General features: G+C 37.5%; 1 protein-coding gene across 2 annotated transcripts in view; it reads left to right on the plus strand.

Moving 5' to 3' along the window:
• The window catches only part of PRTFDC1 (phosphoribosyl transferase domain containing 1), a 43,477-nt gene extending 18,294 nt beyond the window's left edge, over positions 1-25,183 (plus strand). Inside the window, exons 4-10 of one of the 2 annotated variants that reach the window (XR_004982569.2) lie at positions 4,642-4,707; positions 19,283-19,300; positions 20,706-20,788; positions 21,192-21,238; positions 21,898-22,013; positions 23,215-23,291; positions 23,919-23,954. Coding sequence is in view for 1 of the 2 variants with exons in the window: in XM_036406478.2 (XP_036262371.1) it covers positions 4,642-4,707; positions 19,283-19,300; positions 20,706-20,788; positions 21,192-21,238; positions 23,215-23,291; positions 23,919-23,966 (339 nt within the window). In the remaining variant the exon portion in view is untranslated. Of the gene's footprint in view, positions 1-4,641; positions 4,708-19,282; positions 19,301-20,705; positions 20,789-21,191; positions 21,239-21,897; positions 22,014-23,214; positions 23,292-23,918 lie in introns of both variants that reach the window. The other variant, XM_036406478.2, reaches the window with a different exon arrangement.
• Positions 25,184-25,396: the final 213 nt, after the last annotated feature.

Raw genomic sequence — 25,396 nt, forward strand, 5'->3', positions numbered from 1 at the left:
TTTGAATGTGGGTGTACCCCAAAGGTTGCCTTTGGTATACATTTAGTTCTGGGTAAAGGAAGGCAAACTTTCCAGTCTTTACTGGGAAGTGATTCACATCATTCCCACTCATTTGTACAAGTCTCCATATTAACAGTACTCACTAGTTGCCCTCTGAATTAGTTGTTCCTGCTTAAGCCTGGATAGTCCCTCTAGCTGCCTGCCATGAAAACTGACAGCTCATTTTCTACACCCTTGAGGTCTTTTGTTCTTAGCTGTTGTTCTTGAGAGAAGAAACCCAAAATTGTATTGATTCAGGTGGACGTTGTTTCTAAGTACAGCATTTTATACACTACCACTCAACTTCTGCTGATTCACTGAGGATATTTCATAGCCATACTTTATATATCAGTTTGACTTTACCTATTTGTCAGAATAGGTTAACAGATCCTGTAAATGCCACACTGACACTTCCCCACCAATTTATTCATATTTCTCAGGAGGCAGGTTGCAAAGCAATTAAGTTACATACTAGGATCCAAGGGACAACTGAATGGTCTGTCACTGACTTCTTTTTGGTCAAAACCTTCCTGGAAACCCAAGTTGTAGGAGGTGGAATGATGCTGTGAAGTGAAAGAGCTGCCCTAATGGGAATTCCCAGGTTGGAGAATCTGCTGTATCACCCAAGGGGACAAAAACAACATAGAACAGGCCTGATGGTCACATTCTTTTTTTTTGAGTTTCCCTGATGAACTTTGGGAGAAAAAGGTAACCACATTTTCAAATAAATTCTGTATGAGCTCTGCAGACTGTAGTAATTAGATGTGTGATAATGACCTTGTGTCCATATTTAATAATTTAGTTATGCATTTAAACTGTTTTGTTAAAGCTGCTTTTTTGCCATGATTAAAGAATCTTTGTTTCACTGAGCCCAGTATTAATGTATTCCAGATTCTTTTTCTTCAGAAGAGTAACAGATGTTCACAGTTTGGTGCAATTTTCAGATGAGCAATGCTGTTTATAATGAATTTTCCTGAGACCACCCAACTCATTTCACTTGTAACTTGAACTATGTCCAAGTGTTGATCTCAAGAGATGTAAAAGAGATGTAATAATTCTGTGCCCCACCCAGTTCAAAACACATGACTTAGTATAGATGGAATTTAAATATGTATACATCCAGTCTACATAGAAAGCTAAAGTTTTATCTTGTATGCCATGAAAAATGGTGGTGGAAATAACAGTCTTGCTTTAATTAATCAAGTATTCCTAGAATTAACTAAAATTATAAAACAAAGATGAACAAGTGAAAAACAACAACCCAGTAATTAAAACCAAAGAAACTGAGATTTATTCTGGAAAATGCAGATTTATTAAGCACTGAAAAAACCCAGAAATATAGCTTGGGATGAGGTATGGGGATGTGACACAATGCATCACGTCTTGTCAGAAACAGCTGCAATAAATTTTGTGCTACATTAACCAAAATATAGTATAATTTAGAGCTGTCTCTATCCAAGCCAATATATTTCATGTCAAATATTTAAAAAATATTTGGGTTGATAGGGTTTAGGGATATTATAAAACAAGTATTGAGGAACTTTGGGTGACAGAAAATGAAGCTTCAATTCATATTTCTGCATTTATAAGAAATCTCAGCGACTCAATTATATCAGTTGGAACAACTCACAAAGGAAGAAAGGTCTGAATGACTTGAGACCATGAAAATAAAACAAACAGTTCTGAATTGACATTAATTGGTACTGAATGAAACAGTTTTTTTTCTTTCCTGACATTCATTGTACCTTATATTTAACATTTAGTGCAGTGTTATTTTGAGATTATAAACTGAGAACTCAGAAAAAAAAATGCACTGAGAGGTTCCCATGGCAACCATAGTGTGCAAATTATCTATGTGAACATTATGATCAGGGTAATGTCACACCATGGTATTGAGCCTTGCTGTTTGGCAGGTATGTATTTTACAACATGAGTTAAGTGATAAATGTAGATAGTTATAAGTGGCATTAAAATCAATTATCTGAATTTATTTTTTTTTTAACAAGAGAATTGCTCTCCAGTGTGATGCAAGGAATTTCTCTAATTTTTTTGAAAATACCTTGGCTGGAGGATTCTGAGCTGCATATAGAAAAACCATATAGAAAATGATTGGTTTTAGGGACTATGAATACCCAGCCTTATCCTTTGCCAGCTCTCATTCTCCAGTAGAACCCCAGGGTTTTCATAAATGTGTGCAGTTGTGTCCCAGCAGCCGATGTGTGAATGCAGAGCCTGACGGGATGCTGTGATCCCCCTGCTCTCAATGGCTTTTGTGTTTGCTTAGCTGCTTGCCAGCAATGAAGATGCTATTTCAGCATCTTCCTTTCAGCTGAAGCCAGAAATACCAAATGCAAAGGAAACAGTGCTGCTGTGAATACTGTGTAGAAAGAGAGGGTTTGGGGTTTTTTTTTTGTGAAAAATAAATAAATTCATTAATCATTGCACCTCACTGTTATCTTTTTTTTTCTCTTTCTCTATTAGCAGCTTAAGGGCAAACTGCCTCTTCAGTAATTCTTGTGTGCTGGTTGCTAATGAAATTCTACACTTTCTCATTTGGAAATGAAAAAATATTTTGTCAGTGCCTTGGTTACACATGCTGTGGTAGATATTAGAAACAATCTGCTTTTTATAGTCTTATAATAGTCTTGACTTGAATACATGCCTGACTTTTGAAGAGTGACCTGTCTTGCTTTACAACAAAAGACTTATGCTTTTAAGCCTGAGCTTAAAATCTTCTCAATCTCCACTTTTTACTTAGTTTTAAAATAATCTGAGAAAATCAGTTACTTGCTTTGTTGTTGTTTGGACTTTTTTTTTCTGTTTTTCTTTACGAAAATAAAAGAAATATTGTAACTTATATTAGAAAATGTATGGGATGTAACCTTCATTGCTGCTCTAGCTCTGTTTCCTGGGAAACAGATCAGAGCAGCATGAAATTTATCTAAAGCTCCCAGATCCGGTGCAGGAAAAGTGAAGGCAGGTCTAAAAACTGTCTTTTAAAGCAATGACTGCTAAGGACCTCTTACAAAGCTGTGGTGTGAGAGTTTTGTGGAGAGTAGAGTCTGAGTGAAAGCCAGGGAGCCTTTTGGTGGGTCTGCAGAATGCAAACTTGGAGAAATTCTCATCTGGGCAATTTGACAACCTTTGCTTACAGTTACTCAGGAAGGCTGATTTAACTTAGACAATCCATTCCCATGAGGGCTACAAATAGTTCCTGGGGTTGCCAGGTTGCTTGTAGTCAGGTATCTGCAAAGGTGCTTGGAAGTCCCCAAACTTGTGCCCCCTGGGCTGTGAGCATGGACAGGTGTGGTTCCATCTGCCCAGGGGGCAGCTCTGACCCTCTGAGTGCTGCCTCTGCTTGTCCTGATTTGGGAAGGGAAGAAGAACAGCTCTAAATCCTTTAGTCCAGTAGATCTTTACCCACGTTTTAAATCCTGATGTGCCACTATTTACCTGTGGAAAAACATTTGTCTTCAGAGTGCTGGATTTAGGAAATAAAAGCAGAGAATCCAGTATTGTATATTTGTCAGTAGTTTGTAATGATGAAGCTTCCTGGTGTTACAAACAGTAAACAACAGTGTCACATTGTGCTACTGGAGCTGTTATTAAAATTGGACTAATGCTATCTTCCTATGGGTAGGAAGATTAGATTAGCACATTCATCAGTTTGGTAAAAAACCGACATTAACTATACTTATTTCTGCTCTTGCTTTTTCTGAAAAGTTCATATAGCCTGGCCATGACTGTGTATTTTTTAATTTGCCACCTTCTTTAAGGCCTCTTTTGTCTTGCCTTAAAAGTAGGGCTTCCATGTCTCCTTTTTGTGATCTTAATTTCGTGTTCTGCTGATAATAAATTGAAGCTAGAGCTGGTTGAGAATTTTCCATCAGAAGGAATTTCAACTAGAAATGTCTGTAAAACAAATTCGGTAAAAAACGAATTCTTTAAAAAATAACTTTTTTAACAGGAAAATCAAAACATACTATTCTGTTGCATTTAGTTCAACCTTATTGGCCATATTTAAGTAATTGACCTCAAGGATTTTATCTTTGAGTCAGTTGAATAAACAAAGCTCTGGAAACCGTATGGCCCACTGAAAATATTTTTGATAGTAAATGATAAATTTTGCAAAACTTTTTTCCCCTGAGGAAAATGAAGTGAATTCCTCCAAAAAGAGCTGACATGTAAGCACATTTAGCCTGTGTTTCCAAAAACTGTTCCAAACCAAGAATGTGCTTACAGGTGTTTGGTCAAGTGTTGAGATGCTCCTGTCCTCCCATTTTGAAAGGGATAAATATGTTACTCAACCCTTGTCATACTAAGAAATAGCAAGCAAGGGAACACTATTCTAAAAAGAAAGATGCAACTTTTTCTAGTCCAGTAAGCCCTAGAGTTTGATGTTGGCTTAGAAACAAGCAGGAGACGCAGGAAGCCACAGGAAGAAGTGAGAATGTGGTTTTCTTGTACACCAATACTAACAAGCATTAGAAAATATTCATAGCTAAGACTGGTAATCAAGATTTTTTTTGAAAAAAGGTAACATTTATATTTTTATTTTGTACAGTTATAACCAATTTCAAATTTTTTAATTTCTTCTTTTAGAATGATCAGTCTATGCAAGATATGCAGATAATTGGAGGAGATGATCTTTCAAAGCTGACTGGCAAGGTTTGTTCATTTTATATTTAAGAAAGAGAATAAATTCACTAAAAGTATTTGAGAAGAGCTATATAATTTTTGTCAGATACTAATATTGGAATCAAAGTTATTAATTCTTCTGTATTAAATTGCTGTGGTCCCACTGTTTTCAGATTGCAGATGCCCAAAAAGGTCAGAATGTAGCCTCTCCAACCTTGTGCAGGATTTCCCAGTGGTTATACATGTACCATCAGTGAGACTGTGGGCAAAATTTGTGCTGTAATGTTTTCCCTTAGCTTGTTTATGTCATGGAGCTTTGGGTTTTTTTGCCTTCAATGGGTGCATACAAGCAAACTGCACAGTGCATATCTTTGTTGAATTCAGCATATGAGTTTAATACCATTTTGCCTACTGCACAAAATTCAGTTGTGGAGCCTTTCACTCAGAGAATCAAATGGGATTTTTTTATTTCAGCATCAGGCTGGCTATATGACTGAATCTGCACTAAGCCTGAGCCTTGTGATAAGGAGAGAGTGGTTTGAGGCAGTGAAAAGGCCATTTTCATCCAACCATGGTAATACAAAGCAGTACTTTGAAGAAGAAGGAAGGCTGGTTTCATTAGGCAAATGGTCTGTGTGGCAAATGGTCCAAAAAAATGGATTCTTTACTTATGCATTAAGGCAACATAATATTTATTTTGTTATTTGTACTGTATGTGCAGTCACTGTCTTATTAGGTGGTTCTAGATAATATCAGTTTCTTCAAAGAACTCAAATGGAGCACTAGCAAACTCATTTGTTTTGTAGTACTATAGCACACAAGAAAAAGAAGAGGAAAACAACTTTAAATATTTCATTAATATTAAATAGGGTTTGATGCAACTAGAACTGAAATTTAAAAAATGCTGTTATACTCAGAATATTTTAGTGATATGTATGTACTCAATTTACACTTCTAAATACTCCTGCTGGGTGTTGTTTCCTAATTACCACTAAAGCGTTAATCATATTCGGGGGAAATATTAATTAATTTGCTACTTTCTAATATTCAAACACTGGAGTTACCTGTTTTTCTGTGATGATTTTGCATATGTTTCTCTACCTCACAGGCAGAACTGGCAGTGCATCTTACTTAACATTTCTCTTTTTGAACATAGTTCAAACACTTTCTAAACTTCCATACCCAGCTCTCCTTCCCCATCTTTCAATCCCAAACTTCCTTGACTAATGGTTGCAGATATTATTTCCAGATATGATATTTCCAGTTTCACTTGAATTCACTGGGCAAAACATTATTTTTTGCATGACTTTCGTGTATTTATCTGTTCCCACATGTGTATGAGAGAGAAGGAAGATTTCACCCTATTAAGTCCCGCTCTTATCAAAAATTAAGTAAATTTTTTTCTTACAATGAAAATCCTGGTAATCTTTTTCTCAGTGGCATGGCTCTCCTGTTCCCAGGTATGGAATGGGATACAAAATTTGGCTGTTGGGAGGCTGAGAGATACTTGGGGAGAAGACTGAGCAGCAGCATAGTTTAAGGTAGCTGGGCAAGGAGGCTGGGGTCCTGGGTAGGTATGAGGCAGCTGCTTTGGGAATAAATTGCTGCTCAGGAGGGGAGCCCAGAGCTGGAAGCTGGGTGTGAAGGCTGAAGTGGGGCAGGAAGGGAGAGCTGGGACTGCCAGGGGAGCAGACACTCAAAGGGCCTGTTTGGTGTTTGTTTGTATGTGGAGCTGTCTGACACAGCTGATGTAGGAATAATGAAATAGCATTTTTGCCAGGACACGTGAGAACAGGGTTCCCTTGAGACTTATTTTACTGTTTGAAAAGCTGGAATGCAAAGCTTAGGCTCAAATGCTCATGCTTGCATGTCTAAAGTTGGATATGTGAAGGAGTGGCCTTATGTCCATAGATGCCAACTCCTCCATCTGTTGTTGACTTCAGCAGTTAGAGCAAGTATTCAGCACATTTTACTAATCAGCCATTTGTGGGCTGATTCAGAGCCTCCTACAGGCCATGTAAATCTTTTCCTTGAAGTGTTTTTAGTACCTCTCTTTAGCTGCTGCCTTTTAAAACTGCTGGTTCAGTAGGCATCCAATGTCACTGAGTGAATTAGTTGAAGACTTACTCAGAGAATTCAACTTCTTTGCTATCGAGCAAGCTGTTCCCACATGCTTGGAGTATTTAATAAGAAAGATTGTAATGATATTGAAAAATTAATATACAGAGTTAAATCTCATTAACTTACTGATCATGGAAGGTGTTTCCTAAAGCACAGGTGTGGGCTTGGAATATAAGTTCCATTATGTTTCTGTAAAGTTGAAAAGTATCAATAAAAGTAAACAATTTTGAAACTTACAGAGAAAAGATTCTGAGATTTTGATGTTGAATTGCCTTTCATTAAGTAATAATACCTGGAACCTCAGCTAGACTATAATCTTTGTGAAGAACTAAGGCATGTTTGCTGCCCATTGGAAAAACAGATTACTGAGTGAACATGCTGGTATATAATAATGTTGGGGTTTTTTTTCTGAGAAAGCCTAAAGAAAGCAAAAAAATTTAAAAGCTAATTAGAAAGAGGCTGTTAAGGAGTAGTTCTTAGCTCTGTTAATAGCTCTTCAGAATAATATCTCCTCTGTCCCTCTCTACAATATGCTTTTGTTTATAAAATTATTATAAGCCTGGCAAAAATGTATAATGACCCAAACCACGGAAAAGAGAAATATGAGAGTTGGCATACAGACCCAAACTGCCCAAATTGTTACCTGAAGAAAATCATCCCCCATTTGAAATTATTCTTCTGTGAAGAAGGTCACTTAGGCACGAATGAAGTTTTCCATGGCACACATCATTAATTAAGGTACTTGAATAATGAAGCCTGATATAGCTTAACAGTCTAATGCTTTGTAAGCGTTTCTATCCAGAAAAAAATATAATTTAATAGTCTTTCCTTTAATCATGTAAGTAGTGAACATAAAGTTTCTCAGTATCTGATTTCATAGTAAAGTAGTTAGTTTTCAAAGTTACTTTAAAGCTGAAATGCTCACTTGGGTAAAATTTATCATTAATGTTTGTAAAGGGGAAAACATTTTGAAAACAGGAGATAATCAATTACTGTTCAGAAATCTGTTTCACAACAAGATGGCAATGAAAATGTATGGAGATGAGGTGAAAGAACAAATAATATAACCCTGCTTTGTATCAATACTGTGACCATACTGTATAATACTGTAAAAATTCCTAACATATTTTCAACTATTTGTGACATTTGAGCAAAGTAAATTTTAAAGCATCTAGAAACTTCAGTAGGTTCAGCTGTACCAGAGTTGTGAGTAGCACTGCTATTTATCTCTTATACTTGTATGCATGTATATTTTGTCTGAGGAGCTTAGGAGCTGGTCTTGTAGTCCAAAATCTCTAATGACAGGAATAATTCTGTATATCACTCCATATGTAAAACATGTCCCGTAACCTTTCAAAAAGCTCCTATACCACTTTGACTTGTCTCCTTGCAAATGAGACAAGTTAGATAAAATCATAAATTTAAAGTTCATATATTTTTGCAATTAAATACTTATTACAGTTGTATAATATATTTGATGTCAAACTTAGATCCATATATACACTGTCATGTATAGAAATATGCTATTTCTATATAGCATAGAAAGTGAACAAAATAATCATTATTAGTTTTTAAGTTAATAAGAACTTCAAATTGAGACAGAGTAGTTATACAGTTAGTACTATACAATTATGGAGCCAGTGAATTTAAAAAATTCTGTCAATTCTTATGTTCTGTATGATTTCCCCTTGTTCATATTAAGTACATGTTGTTGACAGCCAGTGGTTTTGTCATTTTCTGTGAAGTGTAGAAGGTCATAAATAGCCATCAAGAAAAAAAGGAAAATTAGTATTTGTGTTTTCCCTGCACTTGGTTGTGTTAGTTTGAGAACTCCATCCTCACTCTGATGGTCTCCTAAAATGACTGATCAGCTCATACAAAAAAGAACTTTCACTCTGAAGAAGATATCCTCCATGCAGCTCTTCTCAATTCCTTCTGGCAGGATTTGTGCTATAAAATCTCCAAACTTCTTTTATATGTCTTGCCTAAATCAATTTATCCACTGTCTACCATTTTCTTGCCCAGCTTGTCATTTGGGAGGATGTTCCAGGAACATAAGGCATTCTCACTTTCTTTTCTTATGCCTCTCGTTTCATTCCTATTTTATTGAAACATTTTCTATGCATGTCATAGGCTCCAGTTCTGAGAGCTGTTTCTCTGTCATTCTCCTAAATATGTTAGCATGTCAGTATTTAATAAACCATGCATGTGGCAGCTGTCTAACACAATGTTTTATTCTCTAGATTAATATACATATTATTCTCACCATTCCAAGTTTGTTTCTCAGAATTCTGTTGGTTCTATACTTATTCTCTCCATTAGTATTCACTGTGTTGACTAATGTTGTGATTTCTTCCCCATATGCATTTCTTTCCAGAGTAATGCCCATAAATTTGCAGAAACAATAATGCCATTCTCTTTAGAACATTATGTACATGAGAGACAATTTATATGACAATAAAGGTATACAAAATTCACTATACACTTTGGCAATAGTCATGTCCCCCACTCACCTCAACATCTTACTTTATTCCTGTCAGACATGCAGCCTTGCCTTTTTCATCTTTTCAAAGGTTGATTTTATGTGTCTTGAAGCAGTGCACATCTTCAGCACCTCTGCTTAACTGCCAGATTTAGTTACTTCTGTTGTTCTGCCTTTTTTCTTAATTAGATTTGATACTGTCTATTCTTCTGACAGTTGCCATCCTTAACTGTTTTTTCTGAAGCAAAAGACACTATCTTTTCCTTTTCCAAAGTCAATCACCTTTCTTTGCACTTCTTTCTTAGATAATCTGTTCTACTGTTTATCATTATTTTCTTTTGATGTTGTTTTGGAGAAAGGAAATAATAAAAAACTTTTACAGCCTTCCTATCCCATTTTTCACATGGGCTCTGCTCAGCCACTATCTGCTTGCTTCTACATCTTACCTGTTCATAATCCTATTTCACCTATGTCCAGAAAATCCTCATCCAATTCCAGATGACCAGAGGACTGTACTTCTTCATGCAAGTGAGAAAATGGAGACATGAGTCATCCCTGAATTACCTTTAGATTAATTATGGGAGTTTGTTCTATTTTTATGCACAATAGCCATGCTGTGAAGATGGCTGCAAGTGGAACAGGAGTGTGCACAGCATTTGACACAATGCTCTCTAAGAACAAAGCATCAGGTCCTCCATTATGTTCCCACTCTGTTAACTCTTAGAGATTTTGAACTTGTTTTGCACAATTTAAATAGCTGGAGTTTGTACACATGGACTCTTAACACATTAACCAGTTTGCTCTCATCAGCAGCTGCTACTAATGAAACCAAGTGTCTGAAAAAAACCATTTTTGAGATGTCATATCTATCCTTCCAAGTATGCTGAAAGATGTGGATGAACCCAACAGAAAAGATGAAAATCAGACATATGTGACTTTTTCTAGAACTCTGTAGAAAGTTCCTAGCTAGATGTCTCATTTTACAGGAGTCTTTAATATTATTTTCTGACATTGTGATGAAGTGTTAATATCTGTGGATTTCATCCCTGTGTGCATAACATAAAATTATTTCACTTTTCACAGGAGTCCATTTAGCTACCTTTGAACATCTTCACTGAAATTTTATGCATTTTTATTTAATTTTTATTTGATGGTGATTCTTCAGCTCTATGGCACTGTCATAAAATGTCTTGTTTAACCACTGGTACCTGAGGTTCCATAAATACAATGCTAAGAAAGCAAGTACTGCATGTGTGATGAGTAAACTGATAATCCATTAAAAATTCAGTTTGAAGAATCACATTATCAATTTATGTCATTCTGATGACATGGGGTAAATATGAAAAGGTGTCTTCAGAAAGAATCTAACTGAAAATGTAGACTACTGAATGGAAATTTATTTAAAGGGAATCAAAATACACTATATTGTTGCTTTTTATCCCCTTACTCTCATAAAACAAAACAAAAAAAAGAAGTAGAGATTGATAAAAAAGATTTTGTGGGGGGAAGGTAGTAGTGCTTTGGGGTTGTTTTTTTTTTTTACAAATATGCTTTCACTTGTAGAACTGGACAAATAAATGAACTCACCTTTTCTTGACACTGTGTATTCATGCATACTTTGCAAGCTGGTATAACTAACAACATGTTACAAATACTCTCAAGTAGTTTAAGAATAGTTCTATCTAAGAAAGAGACAGGAAGGAACTCAGGATATCAGTGGGGACTTGAAGATAAAAGTATTTCCATCAGTCCAAATTATGCCAATCTTCCCACATTAAGGTTCATTTTTTTCCCTTTGTTTTTTTCCTTCCCAGGACAGTTAATTGGCCTGATCACAAACAGGGCTTTGTTTAGAGATTCCTTTATCTTAAGGCCCAAAAGCATCTTCTGGGTGATTAGAATGAAGGGTCCCAAATGATTATTTCTTCACTACAGTACCTACAGTGTATCTTTTAAACTACCAACAATTTTGATTTAGAGGCTTGATGGAGAAGCCTCCATATATCAGGCATGTTATACCAATAGTCAACTGTCATCACTGCTAAAATGGTGAACCTAATTTTCCTTTCTGAATGTGAGCATTTTTTTGTCTTTTACTGTGGCCTTTTTAAATACCTTTGCCTACTGGATTAAGCTGTTTGCCATTGTCAAATTTATATTGCCATATGGTTGCATATTTGCCTATCACACAGTCATTACTTAAGCTTCTTTTAGATAAACTAATCCATTGGAAGCCTGCTGTACAGTACTGGCATCCTGTAGGATGTAAATGAGACAAGGTTTGAAGGTGGAATTAACAACATGAAATTATTAGTAGGCAACTGATATAGTTGGAAGAAATGAAATTTCAAGCATGCAGATCCTTCTGTTGGTCTGAATAGAATCAGCAAACGTCAAGCTAAGTACAGATTGGTAGAAACTCTTAATTTTAACCTAATGTGGTAATCAGATAATTTGGGATAAGAGAAGCGATTGCCCTCCATAATCACCTGCCCTGTGACCAGAGGGGCAGATAAAAATGTTAAGAATTCCTCTGAGCTAAAATAAGAGAGGAAATTATCAGCTGTGGAACACTGATAAATGAGTTGAAGGGCAGCTGCAGTGGAGGATTATAATGTGCTGTAAAGCACTATTTTATTCAGTCCATGATTTCGAGTGCATACAGCAGTTCTGAATTTTTGTTCCCAGGCTCAGCTGTTGAAGGTATTTTGTGGTCTCTCTCAGGCTGTGGGCTGAAAGGTCAAAGTTCTTTTGTGAAAAATGTTCCCCCACTGGGAAATGGGCTGTTAATTAAATAAAAGCTATTACTTCCTGCTACAAACCTTACTTCACTCTAAGGTATTTTTTTCAGTTCTCAAATAATTTTTGTTTTCTCAGTTTTAAGTTCTTCCTGTTCTTTTCTTTCTACTAAAGAAAAAAAAATGTGTGTATGCTATTCTGCTGATTTTATGCTGAAACATTTAAGGAGAAAATACCCTCTTTATGTACCTACCTGATTTTCTTGCTATATATGTGAGGGCTGAGTTTGTCCTCTTAGCTGTAGTGCTGCATTAAATGCAGTTGTTTATTTGATTATTAAAGTATAGTTTTGGCTTTCAGGGAAATACTCCCCCTTTCTAAATGTGCAGCTTAGAATTTTTACCTTATTAAAATGTCACATTTTGTATTAATTCAAAGACACAGTTTTCCTCAAAGTCTTACTCTGTGCTAACTTCAAAGTACTACTATTTCATAGCAATTTTCCTTTGAAAACAGTCTTCTGAATGGAACATAAAATACAAGTCTAGAAAAAAAATTGTTATTCTTTTCCAGGAAGATGAAAAATAATTTCCATAGTAGTTACTACTGTCAGGCAGGAGGCAGACATGCTCTCATTTCTCTGCTTGGTCTTGTTAGCTGACATTGTTCCATTTATTACTGACCTGTGGGAAGGTAAACAATAGAAATGTATTGACTCAGTGCTGGAGTAGTTTTCATCTTACTGCAAATCAGGATTTTTTTTAAATGTACTGTAAAAACAACATACTTTCCTTCACTGTATAAATGTGTGTGGCTTTTAAAAGCAGGAAATAACAGATTTTCAGTTTTTGCATGTTTTCTGTTCATTATTAAAAAAAAATTAACATTCACAGAGAGTTCTCTTTAGCAAGAGAGACAGATTCACATGCTACCTGGGGACTAGAAATTATTTCTTCCTTATTTTACATAGTACTAGTATTGTCAAGAACCTCCTTTTTCCAGATGACCCAAGACATGCTGCTATGGGCCATTTTTACTACTGTCTAGAAATGTATATGGAAATGCAAATTTTATTTTTGTGGAGATCCAGCTCACACCACAAATATTATTTCTGCTCAGTTCAAATGTTCATGTACAGAGTTGCAAGTTGTATGTGCCCTGATCACTCAAAACTGGAGAATTTTAAACTCCACAGCACCCATTTGCATTCAAAACCACAGAGGACAACTTTAGGACCACTGCTCTTTAGTGTTTTTATAAAAGATCTGGACTCATAAATTGAATGTACATTAAGAAAATTTGCTAATGATGCTAAAACAGGAGGGGCTATGAACTCCCTCAGCGGTAGAGGGGCCTTACAGAGAAGTCTGCATAAGCTGGAGAGCTGGGCAATCACCAGTTGTATGAAATTTAACAAGATTCTCCATCTGGGACAGGGTAATCCCTATTATATGTAAAGGCTGGGCAATGAGATGCTGGAGAGCAGCACCATGAAAGGGACCTGGGGGTCCTGGTCCGTGGCAAGGTGAACCTGAGCCAGCAGTGCCCTGGCAGCCAGGAGGGCCAACCCTGTCCTGGGGGGCATCAGGCACAGCATGGCCAGCAGGGCAAGGGAGGGATTGTCCTGCTCTGCTCTGCACTGGGGCAGCCTCACCTGAAATGCTGGGGTCTGCCACAATGCAGGAAGGACTTCTGACTATCAGAGTGTGTCCAGGGCAACCAGGTTGGTGCAAGGGCTCAAGGGCAAGACTTCTGAGGAGTGGTGAGGTCACTTGTGTTGTCCAGCCTTGGGAAATGAAGGCTGAAGGGTGCCCTCATCACAGCCTACAGCTTCCACAAGATGGCCAGTGCACACAGCTTTCTAGTGACCAGCAACAGGACAGGAGGAAATGGAATGAAGCCATATCAGGGGAAGTTCAGATTGGACTGTTGGAAAAGGTTCTTCACTGAAACTGTGTTCAAGTCAGTGGAACAGGCTCTCCAGGGAAGTGGTCAGGGCCTGAAGCCTGTCACAGTTACAAGAAGAACCTGGTCAATGTCATATAGTTTAGTTGTAGGTAGTCCTACAAAGAGCAGGGAGTTGGACTTGCTGATCCTTATGACTGCCTTCCAACTTGAGGTGTTCTTTGACTCTATGTTACACCAGCCTACCTTCTGCCAGCTACCTGGTAAAAAGCTGTGTAAACACAGAATGAATCACATCCAAATCTATGAGCTCCCAGCCATCCCTCTGAGCTATCAGTAATGGCAGCTGATTCTTTTGCAATGTTGATTCTTTTGCAGTGACTCAATAGGAAGGTGTTTCATTCTCTGAAGCCAGCATCCCTTTTTATTTGGACTATGTATGAAATCTTTCCAGGACATATTTTAAAAAACTGACTGTATTCTGTCTCACTCTAAGATATATTAGCACCATTATTAGATTTCTGGATGTACTTCAGAGATTGTATTGGTGAACATGGCTCTGCTCAGAAATTAAGCCATCTTTAGCCTAGTCAACATGTCAGTAAATATTCCTATACCCTGTTCTCTGAGTTTCAAAAGTAGACAGAACCCAGAAGGCTGGATTACTTTTCTTTTCATGTGGTTTCCTTCTTTGTAATTGCTTCAAATATATCTGAGAGGACAAAACATTCTTGATCTATGTGGTATGGGAGCTACAAACACACATACTTGAGAAGGATCTTTTCTTCAGTGTTCTTTAGCATCCTGTTTGTCCAGCTATCAGTGACTGCTGCAGCACCACAAGCTGATGACTTTTACCAGTCCCCTGCGCACCAGCTCACATGGGGACTCACAGTGAAGCTGAATAAGGTCTTCATGTAACTGATCTTTCACAAGAGACGCTGGGCACAGCCAGCTGTGCCTTTAGGATGATGGTGACATCACTGACAATGTACTAATTTGTTGTATCCATTGCATTCTTCTTTCATCCTCTGCTATCCATCTGATCAAGGATAAGCTAATCTATTTCAACCAGTTTTAGTTGGACATCACCACTATCTAGTCTGGGACACTGTATATCAAAACATTTCTTGGCAGTTTGCTCTTCTACTCTGCTATTCCATCCCTTTTCTGAAATCTTCTATCTGTAGACTGCTCCAACAGTAGAAAGGCAGGGGACAGGCAGCAACACAGTCAGTTTCCCAGCACGGTATTTTGCAGGAGAGAGTTTGTGTACCAGAGGATGGCAAACCACTCTGAATGCCTTTGGTCGTAAGCAGCAGTTAATGACTGAAAAGTAGGGAGACTTTAGGCACAGTAACCCTGCATAATGATAACAGATATTAGAGTATCACTCTGAACAGTTAGGATGCCTGCTTACTTATAGTTACAAAATGTTTTCATATCTAAATATTTTATAGTGGCTTTTCCACTGCAAAGGCCTTACCTACATGATTTCCCTGTAGTACAGAAAATCCTCATCTGTGTTTTGGAAATAATGAGAATGGGCATAATACAAAACAGCAACTGTGTTTTCTGGCCTAGACATCTTATAGGAACTTCCCCAGTGTATATGATTTGCAACAGTTGGACTCCTTGACTCTATGGATGAGAGACAAAGTCCACCAAAACCCTTCCTTGTCAAGTTAGTCAATAAACATGAGATCTTACACATCAGCTGAAGTCATGTGCAGGTGACTATCACTCCTATAGCCAGACAAACCTTTCAGGCATGTCTGGATCCACGTTAATCCTCTTTCCTTCATATGAGTCATTTGTGATAAGGAGACATAGACAAAATTAAATTTCTATTAGATGTGTAACTGGTCGGAAAGCTGTTCTCCAGAAACAGTTAATTATGCTTCACTGTCAGACGAGATGCATTAAAGCATGCTCTCCAGGGACTATACAAAACTTAATTCATGACTGAAAAGATGAAATTAGCATTTAATGGTACTCATACTACCTGGAAAAATACTACAAGATATTATGATCTTAAGAAGTTATTTTAAGAATTTGGTTCAAAGAATGACATGTAACAACAATAAAGACGAATACCAACTTCTGTGTTTATACAGAAATAATCTTTTGCATAAATGCAAGTGAGGGAGGACTGACTCAGCAGCAGTCCTGGAGACAAAAGATGGATCACAAGCTGCACATGAGACACCAGTATATTTTTATAAAGGATGTAAGTGTTGTACTGGGATACATAGAAAGGAGGATTACTTATAAAGCATACAAAGTGATTCTTTTATTCCTCTTGACACTGGAAAAGACTCTGGTTTGGAACACCACAACTGGAGAAGGATTCTGACCAACTGGACCAATTCCACAAGAGAACAAAAGAGTGATCAGAAAGCTAGGAAATATAACTTGTGAGAAAACATTAAATAAATAGAGGCTGTTTAATCTGAAGAAGAGAGGAAGTATGTCTTTCAAATATAGAAGAGAAAAGAGAAGAAAAAAAGCTTTTTCCATGTTCTGTTCAAAATAAGTTTAGGCCAAATATCAACAGAAGTTTTCTTATTATATTTTTGCTCTTAGATAATGAGGTATTGAGACATATTCCCTGGGGAGGTTCTGAAGTACTCATCATGTTCTAGAAGAGGTAAATCAAATATCTGTGAAGGATAGTGTAAAATTTCTGCCCAACAGAAGATGATCTTTCATGGTCTCTTCAGACATTTTCTGTTATGTCTATGATTATTTTTTCTCACAAGTTAAATAGTAAGGACTGTATAAGGACATACTCCTTATTGTTTAACCCAAATTCCATGACCAAGGAGGCTGCTGTCCCCTCATTCTGTCCAACTTCATGATTTCCACATGTGAGCAAGTAAAAGAATCCCTTAATCTTGACAGAACAGCTGAAGCAACTGTGGTAGCAAAGAAATTTATTTGTCTGTGTATGAAATGTCCCAGGACTTTGCTTTTCTCAGTCTGTCACAGTGCACTAAGTGATGCACAAATAGATGCTGATGGCCATGACCTGTGTCCTTGGGGCCTTACTCACACCTGTGGGCACAGGAACACCAGCTCAGCCCTGGGCTCTTAGTCCATGACTGATCTGTGCTCCATGGGTACCGACCTTCAGCTCAGCTGCAGCCAAACCTGTACATTACTGCAAGCATTGGCCCAGACCCTGACTCACAGACTGACTTTGTTGAACCTGTCTCAAGCCTATGGACCTGCCTTGAGATCCGTGGGCTGTGTTTGATCATGGTTACTGGGTCTGGTACTAAAGGGTTAATTTCCATTTTTAGTTCTGGGGAGATTCTTTCTTTGTCAACTCTTTTGCTCTCTCCCTACATTATATATATATGTGTGTATGTGTGTGTATAAACAAATCAATATTTACATATATCATCAGCTGCACAGGTTCCTTGGGGTGGTTAAGCCATTACTCCTGCACATTACCTTCAGGTGTCCAGTGACTGAATCAAGTAATTTCCTTATGCCCCAGACCCAGGTGTCCTGAGCTAGTCCTCAGAAGTGTTTTTCCCACTTATGACTTCATACAGGAAGCCAGATGAGATCCAAATTGGTTTTGGATCCAAATGGTTTCCTTCAAAAACTATATTCCTACACACCTGTCATAAGCTTCCCCTGAACATGGTTTTGGCTCTTCATCCCATCTAGACAACTGATATACTTCCATTATTTCTTGAAGGGAGAAGTTTCTAGAGGCAGGCTATCTTCAGACTTTTGTTGTTAAGAGGCCTTTAACTTTTTGCCTTCACAGGACTAGCTTGAGATCCAAACTTGTTTGTGTCAGCAGCTGAGAGGTTGAAAGTCAGGAGTGCCAAGCAGGATAACCACCAGTGAAACCTGTTATGAAAACACCAAAAAGGAGCCTCCCTCCAAGATTAATATACATTCCACCAGAGCTCAGTTTAAATTAGTGGCTTTCTTGAGTGGTATCTCCATTGCTGACATTTGCTCAACTGCTGCCAGGAGTTCCTTCCACACCTTTACCAAGTGTTTTGCCATTTAAAAGCATCCAGGTACAATACAGTGTGTGGTAACATGTTTCTGCAGTGCTTAATGCATGAAGTATGCCATGTTTCCCTACCAAGCACTGTGAGTGTTAGGAATAGCTGCAGTATGAATATAAATATGGATAATCTATATTAATAATTTCTGGTTTGAGTATTTAAAGCTATTTATGTATTGGTTAATGAAGCTGTTAAAAGTGTGCTGGTTGTGAGCATGCTGCTTTCACACACTCCTAGTCCATGTGTCTGAGTCTCTCTTACTCTCAGCCTTGGGTTTTTGTTATGGAAAAGGAAGTTAAACAGTCTCCTTTTTATGTATGTAGCAAAGCCAACCAGCCTGAGAGAAAGGAAGTGGAATGTAAGCTAGGCTGGTGGATACTGCATGGATATGAAACTATGTGGTCTCAAGGTTTTGCAGGACACACAGCGTGCACATCCATGTAAGGTGTATACACTGATAGATAGATAAAGGTATTTGTGAAATAACTTTCCTCTTGCTACTGCAGGTTTCACTTCAGAAAGTAGATCTTAATGCAAGACTGTAAGAGTCCATCCTTTTGATCATGCATATGATCATGCCTACTAATAAATAGATTTTTATTTATTCTAATAAGGACATTGCATCTTAATATTGCTTTTAGTAGAAGAACTGAAGTCTCCTTAGACACTGTACTTCCTGGAACAGTGATGAACCATTTCAGCAAAAAGATTCAGCCTGTGTGATGATACTGTCATAAAGCTTGACATCACTGCTCTTGGCTGGGCCACCCCCCTTCTCTTCAAATAATACTGATTTCAGCAGCAGTATCTGAAGAGAAAGAGGGTGCTTTGCAGTATGAGAGTGGGTGTTACAACTTGGCCTCTAATCCTTTACTGTGAAGTTGCTTGGGTGTGGGTGGAGGGAGGAAGAGCATTTATTTCAGAGAAAGAATATTATTGTTGTATTCTCATACTAACATTGGAAATAGTATTTTAGTGAACTTTAGGGTACACTGCAGTACACAGCTAGAGACGCTGGAATGAAGTAAAGCTCATCCTATTTGGATTTCTTCCATCTAATTTTATTTTCCAAAGCTACATCCGTTCTTGGACAAAGAGGATAATCTAGACAGAGCTGAATTAAGTTGTGGTCCCTGACTGCAGGGCTAGCTCTTATGGCTGGCTCTTTTTCAGGGCATAGAAATGAAACAGGAAACTCCTAGTGTCCTACTGTGTTGTACATATGTACATGGACCTATCTTCATTTCCCTTTTTAAAACATTTATTTCTTTTACTATGTGAATATTATGTAATTGTATTCCTTTTTGTTTGTTTCTTCCAGAATGTTCTAATTGTGGAGGTAAGCTGGGTGTTTATGTCATATTGTACCTAGATAAAGTCACACAGCCAACTTATGATGGGCTGTTCAGTTTCTAAATCCTGTCAGTGTTTACACTTCTCTCGCTGGGAGGTGGTGAAGAGGGAGAGGGGTTGATTTGCTTAATGGATTCTCAGTCTTTTTGCAATTGCATGACAGATCAAACTACATTGCTGTCACTCTAACTGGTGCTCTACCTCATGATACCCAGGAGTCTTTGTTTCTGCCTTATTTGATTTGTTCTTTCTGTGGTTTCATCAACTCCTGTTCTTCAAGTTGTTCTGTTCCTTGGAGGACAGTGAATCAACTGCAGTGATGCCCTGCATTTCTCAGGTGCATGACTTTGAAATAGTGGCCCTGCATATATGCTTTACAGCCCCAGGGCTGTTCACAGTCTGGTTGGGAGTGTCAGCCCTTTTCTCAAGCTCCTGCATCCAGCTCTCCACCCAGCAGTGTCCCTGGGGCACAGCCCATCACAGAGCTGTTGCTGATGTAAGTCAGCAGTGTTCAGTTGTAGAGGGAAAGAACATGTCACCTCACTGCTGCTACAAATTCTCATATAATTAAGATAGGTGATTCTCTTTGAAAATGTTGAATAAGCAACTGGGACAGCTAGAGAGCACATTAGGATCTGCCTGGCATTTCAGCACCAGTTTCCTTGTGTGGGAAGTAAGCCGGACAGTGTAATGAACTGTATGTATACTGTTGAAATTTCTTTTCTTAGCAAAGGATGGAAAAAAAGACATCAGCCACAGAGATGGCTGGTTACTGGAATAGCTGCTAAGAACTCCAATTTACTCATTCCATCTGCTTTAACAGAAATTAAAAATGTCCAAGCAAACTGGATATTAAACAGCTGGAGGGCAGAGACAAGGTGTTGCTAATCTACCCCAAAGTTCAGATCAACAGCTGCTCTCCATGGTCAGTTTTCTAGCCAGATACCTATTGATCTCATTGAGATGATATTGGATATGGCAGCTCTGGAGAAATCCCATTTGTACTGTGCTAATACAACAAATAGGGCAGATTTAGCCCCAACATGGAGACATGGTGACATACTGTGATCTCAAGCATAGCGTGCAAAGTCTAATCCCTGCATCCTTGCAGTGCCCAGTAGAGTCAGCTCCAGTCCCAAGTTACATCCCAAGTACTTGCAACACAGCTGTTTTCAAAAGGAAGTGGACAGTCCTTGAACTGATAATTTTATGAATAGAAAGTGCTTGCTTCAAACAGTGTAAGCTCAATTATAGCTGTTTTTGGATGTGGTTTATAATGCACTGGAAAAATAAATCATTTCTACAAAATAAGAATGTGAAACTTCTCATTGTCCAGATTTCCTCCTTTCAGCTTTCCTTTGTGTTTTACCTAATTTTTCTTGTTTTATAAGGATATTGTTGGAACTGGAAGGACCATGAAGGTTCTGCTTAACAATATAGAAAAATACAAGCCAAAAATGATTAAAGTGGCAAGGTGAGTAAAACAATCACAAAATTTAGTAATTAATTAATCTAGTCCAGTATATTTTCCAGAGTAGATTCCCATTCAGACATCCTGCTTTAATTTGATGCTGCAGTATGAAGGAGAGCTGTGCAGAGGAGCTGCCTGGGTCACTGAGGGGAGGGTGAAGGAAAGGAGGGAAATACTTTTGTATTGTTCTGCTTGACAATGATCCTCCAGCCATTTCAAAACTGGCACTGATGGACCAGGGAGGGGAATACACCCAGCTCTTCCCTGTAGTCAGGATGTTGTCAGGAAGAGAAACAGAACAAGAACAGGGACTCACATGGCTCAGATTTTTGATAACGAGAATAGTTTTATGTTATTCAGTTACATATCTAGATTTAAATGGGGTTTATTTTATTTTTAATTACAGTTTGTTGGTGAAAAGAACATCTCGGCCTGATGGGTACAGACCAGATTGTAAGTGTTCTGAAAATCTCTACTTGACAGTAGAAGTTACCACTACTCTGTCACTTGCCTTTCATTACATTCTATGGACTGCTAGAAGCATTGTAAAATACCAATTGTCAGTGGGTCTATGGGATGCAATGGCAGGATTTGTATAATTGCCATTTGGAAAGCCTACCCGACTTAGGTCTTCTGCAGAATATAAACTTTACTGGGAAATTTTGAAATGGTTTAATTTTATCTATGAAAGGTGAGTGTTTTATCTTCTGTCTCTGACAAATAATATCGAAGAGAATATCCATTTCTTCTTTTTCCTTCCTCATTGCATCTCTCTGGAGGATCTGCAGGATTCCATCTGAGCATGAAAGGTGTTTTATTGTGACTCAGTATTAGCAAGTTTTACATTTTTTTATTCAGAAAAGCACTTCTATTTTTTAAAAGTATTATTGTTCAAAGGGAAAACACTGATATTATAATTAAATCCCACCCCCTAAAAAGCAGAAGATAAATTGGGCTTTTTAAACTTTCTCCTGCTGCTCAGTTTGCACCACACGAGCACCACTTCTCTCTAAATTACTGGTCTTTATACTGTGTTATGATGAAGCTGTAAATGGAGCTATACCAAGCAATTGTCATTTTAGACTTATTTAGAATAAATGATGTAATAACAGGTATGTGGCTAAATACGAAAAGAATAGATCCATCTAGAAGAGATCCACCAGTACTTGCTACTGAAGAAGTCTCTGGTCAGCTGAGCTGGGGAGGAGGGTAGAAGGAGAGTAGGCAGGTGAGTACCAGGAGGCAGCATGAAGGGTTTTGATTTGGGCTGTGGGAGAGATGGAAAATCTATGAAGCAAAAGTTACTTAAATGTTGGGCATGGCTATGAGGTTTTAGCCCTGTTATCTGAACTATGGTCCAAACATTTTGTTGTACAACTTTTTACACAGTGGAGTGGTATTTTTTAACATTTAGAAATTAACTCAGTAAATTAAGGCATATATTTGACTGGATTCATTAATGTTAAACATATAAAAGAGGCAATAAAATTACTTCATGAAGGGTAGCTCTATATTTTTATGTATTAACTTTTGAATGAAACAAATTTTATCCTTGTTCATTCATAGTGTGATGAATTTTATAAAACATCAGAGATCTCTTTTGAAAATCACTGACAGTGGTGTAGCATTTCCTCACTCACCTAAATTTACAATTCCAAAGTGCACATAACCTCCAGTCTTAAACAACTGAATAAATTCCTTACTTGAATACCTGTAGAATTTTTTATGTGGATCTAGTTTTGTGTCTGTAAGATTGGGTTTTCCTTCAGTTATTTAGAGAACAATTTGGAAAGAGTCTAATTTGTTTTATGTTGTGCTGATATTGCACACACCTTCACAATGAAAAAGATGCATGTCTGTGCTTGGCTTCAGGTATGTGAGTTGTATAACTGAGGTGCACTGCATGCATTTACTTTGTTAAGCATGTGCTTGAATCTTCATAAGGTTGGGGCTTTATTTTAAAAGCATTTGACATGTTTTGGTAGCAGAAAATATGAGATGGATTTTGCTATTCTTAGCAGAAAATATATAGATCTCTGAAAGTTACTTCTGATTTAATATTCCACATTTTTCTATTATTACTGTGATATGGGACAGTAATCTTCACACATAGATACCAGTGGAGCTTCCAAATGCAAGCAGAATGTTCCAGCTCTGATTTTGGCTTCCTTCCTCAATGTGCCAGTGAAAATTTTATACAAAATTATCCTCTCCTCTTCTCTGACTGTTCACATCCCTTTCACAAGTACTCTATGGCTGGGAACTGGTTATGGGGCTACTGCTGACCACGATGTCTCAATCAAAATTAACATAGCCCCAACTGACTACATATAAGTAGAGTTTGGTTGTTGAGACCCACACATTAATTTAAGAGCTTATAACTGCTACTGATCTTATATTGATGGTGTTTGTTATTTGTCTCACTACAGATTACGGATTTGAAATTCCAGATTTATTTGTGGTAGGTTATGCCTTAGACTACAATGAGCACTTCAGAGATTTAAACGTAAGTTTCTTACAAAAATAGTTTTAAAAGTCACTGATCTACATTTTCCATATTTATTCTCATAAATATCCCACAATTTTTCTCCTCCTGGGGGCCCTGTGGAGGTGAGTCTTTGACGTGGTTGGGATTTGGGATCCTTTCAATGAGTGCAAAACTCCCTGCAAAACCTCAAATAACCCAAAGGAGTTCTTGCTCAGCACTGTGAACAGTTCCCTCCCCCTAAGAGTTCCCTAAATTTCCATCTTCTGTGAACATGGGGCTTTTCAGGTCCACCACTGCCAGTATGTGCAGAGACAGCAGCAAAAGTGAAACACAGGCACAGGTCGGATGGGTTGTCTGAATAATGTGTTGCCTGTCCCTTTTCTCAGAGAAGTGAGGATGGAAAAAAGTTGCAAATCTTTCATTTGCTTCTTGTGGCACTCCTAGGGGAGCATCTCAAAGCTGGGAATTCCAAGTGGGAAAACTTGCTGTAGCTAGAAAGTGAAATCAGAATTCATTTCCAGTTGTCTGGAAAGGAAAGAGTAATCCTAAAATCACCAGGTTAGCCAAGCCAAGTATTTGTGAACAATTATTAATAATTAACAATGTACTCAACCATACTTTTGCAATCTGTTCTGTTTTTTTCAGCACATATGTGTTATCAATGATCATGGCAAAGCAAAATACAGAGTCTGAAGCAGTAACATCCACACCTGAATATTTCAGTGAAGCAGAAATTTGACTACACTCCCTCAAGCATCTCCCAGAAAAGCAATTCAACTGGCTTGTGTGTCTTTCAACTCAGTATAATAAGGGCTTTACTCTAGAGATGCTGATGAATATTTACAGAAGTGAGAGGTCTTATCTAAAATGTGAAGCATAGGACTTTTACAGTTACCACCTTTATTAAATATTAAAATTACCACCTAAGATGCCTTTTGACTAATAACTTGTCTGCCTCAGGTCTCATTGTGAGCACATCTTTTCCTTGCTCAGTTCTTCATTCCACCTCTTGCAATTCATGTACTTCACTGTGTTGCACAAAATAGTTCAAAAGTGCCATACTGTACATGAGGATTATTTTACAAGATTTTATTGACTTCATCATGCAAAATTAAAAGCATTATTTTGACTTAATTCCACAATTCAAAAGTTTCAGTGGAAGTTCTGTGTTGTTTTGCAGTTCATTACCCACTCTTCAAAACAAAATTTTAGCTCTCAGAATGTGCTGAATTAGAGTGCAGGTCAAAATGAACCTTTGCAAGACACTGCTGATCCAAAATAGGAATTTATCATGGTTCTGGTGTGTCATGTAGCCATAGATCTGACCTGTTTAATGTGCTGAATTTTAATCAAGACAAACAATGCCAGGCAGGTTTGAATTTCTGCATGGTATCCCTTTCTTCTCTAGGATACAAACAAGTATAAAAATTACAGTGTTCTCCTGAGATTATAGTCTTAACTAAACCTCATTAAGCTCAAAAGTTTAATGTTAGTCAGACAATTATTCAGTTATGATTTGATTTTTGTAATGTGTCTAAGTAAGTAGAGACTTTTTGTAACCATCTGTCATCTTTGAGAATACAGGTCTGACAATGCTGAAGAAGGCTTGTATAGAAAAAAAAGAAAAAATATATAGGACAACACAGCAAACCAGTTAATGCATGAGTGTTGTAGACTGTAGACTCCTTCCTTTATAGATCATGTTTGAAGAAATTTGTGAGTTTTATGTACTGTATTAGCTGTGAAAAATTTAATTCTGTATTAAATATAAGTCTTCTTAACAACTTCCCGAGGGAAACCAATGCAAAGTAAGTAGCTGTGTATCAGTAGCTTTGCTCTGAACTCTGAGAGGCAAATTGTTACTAGCTGCAGATTCCTATAAACTAATAAAGAAACATTAGGAATACTTATTACATTGCACAGTTGTTTGTTTTCCTGCTTCAGCATATTTTGCACCTCCCATAAAAGCTTTTAAAAAATATGCATTTACCTGGTAATCCAAACATACCATAGGTATGTATTCTGTAGCTGATAAGCTATTGTTATTTGGATAAAATCCATGCATGATGTTATGGGAATGAAAAAGATCAAAGAATTATGGTGATTGCTAGAGAAATGCCTTA

This window comes from Molothrus ater, chromosome 1 (genome assembly GCF_012460135.2).
Source record: "Molothrus ater isolate BHLD 08-10-18 breed brown headed cowbird chromosome 1, BPBGC_Mater_1.1, whole genome shotgun sequence".
In the NCBI taxonomy this organism is placed as follows: Eukaryota; Metazoa; Chordata; class Aves; order Passeriformes; family Icteridae; genus Molothrus; species Molothrus ater.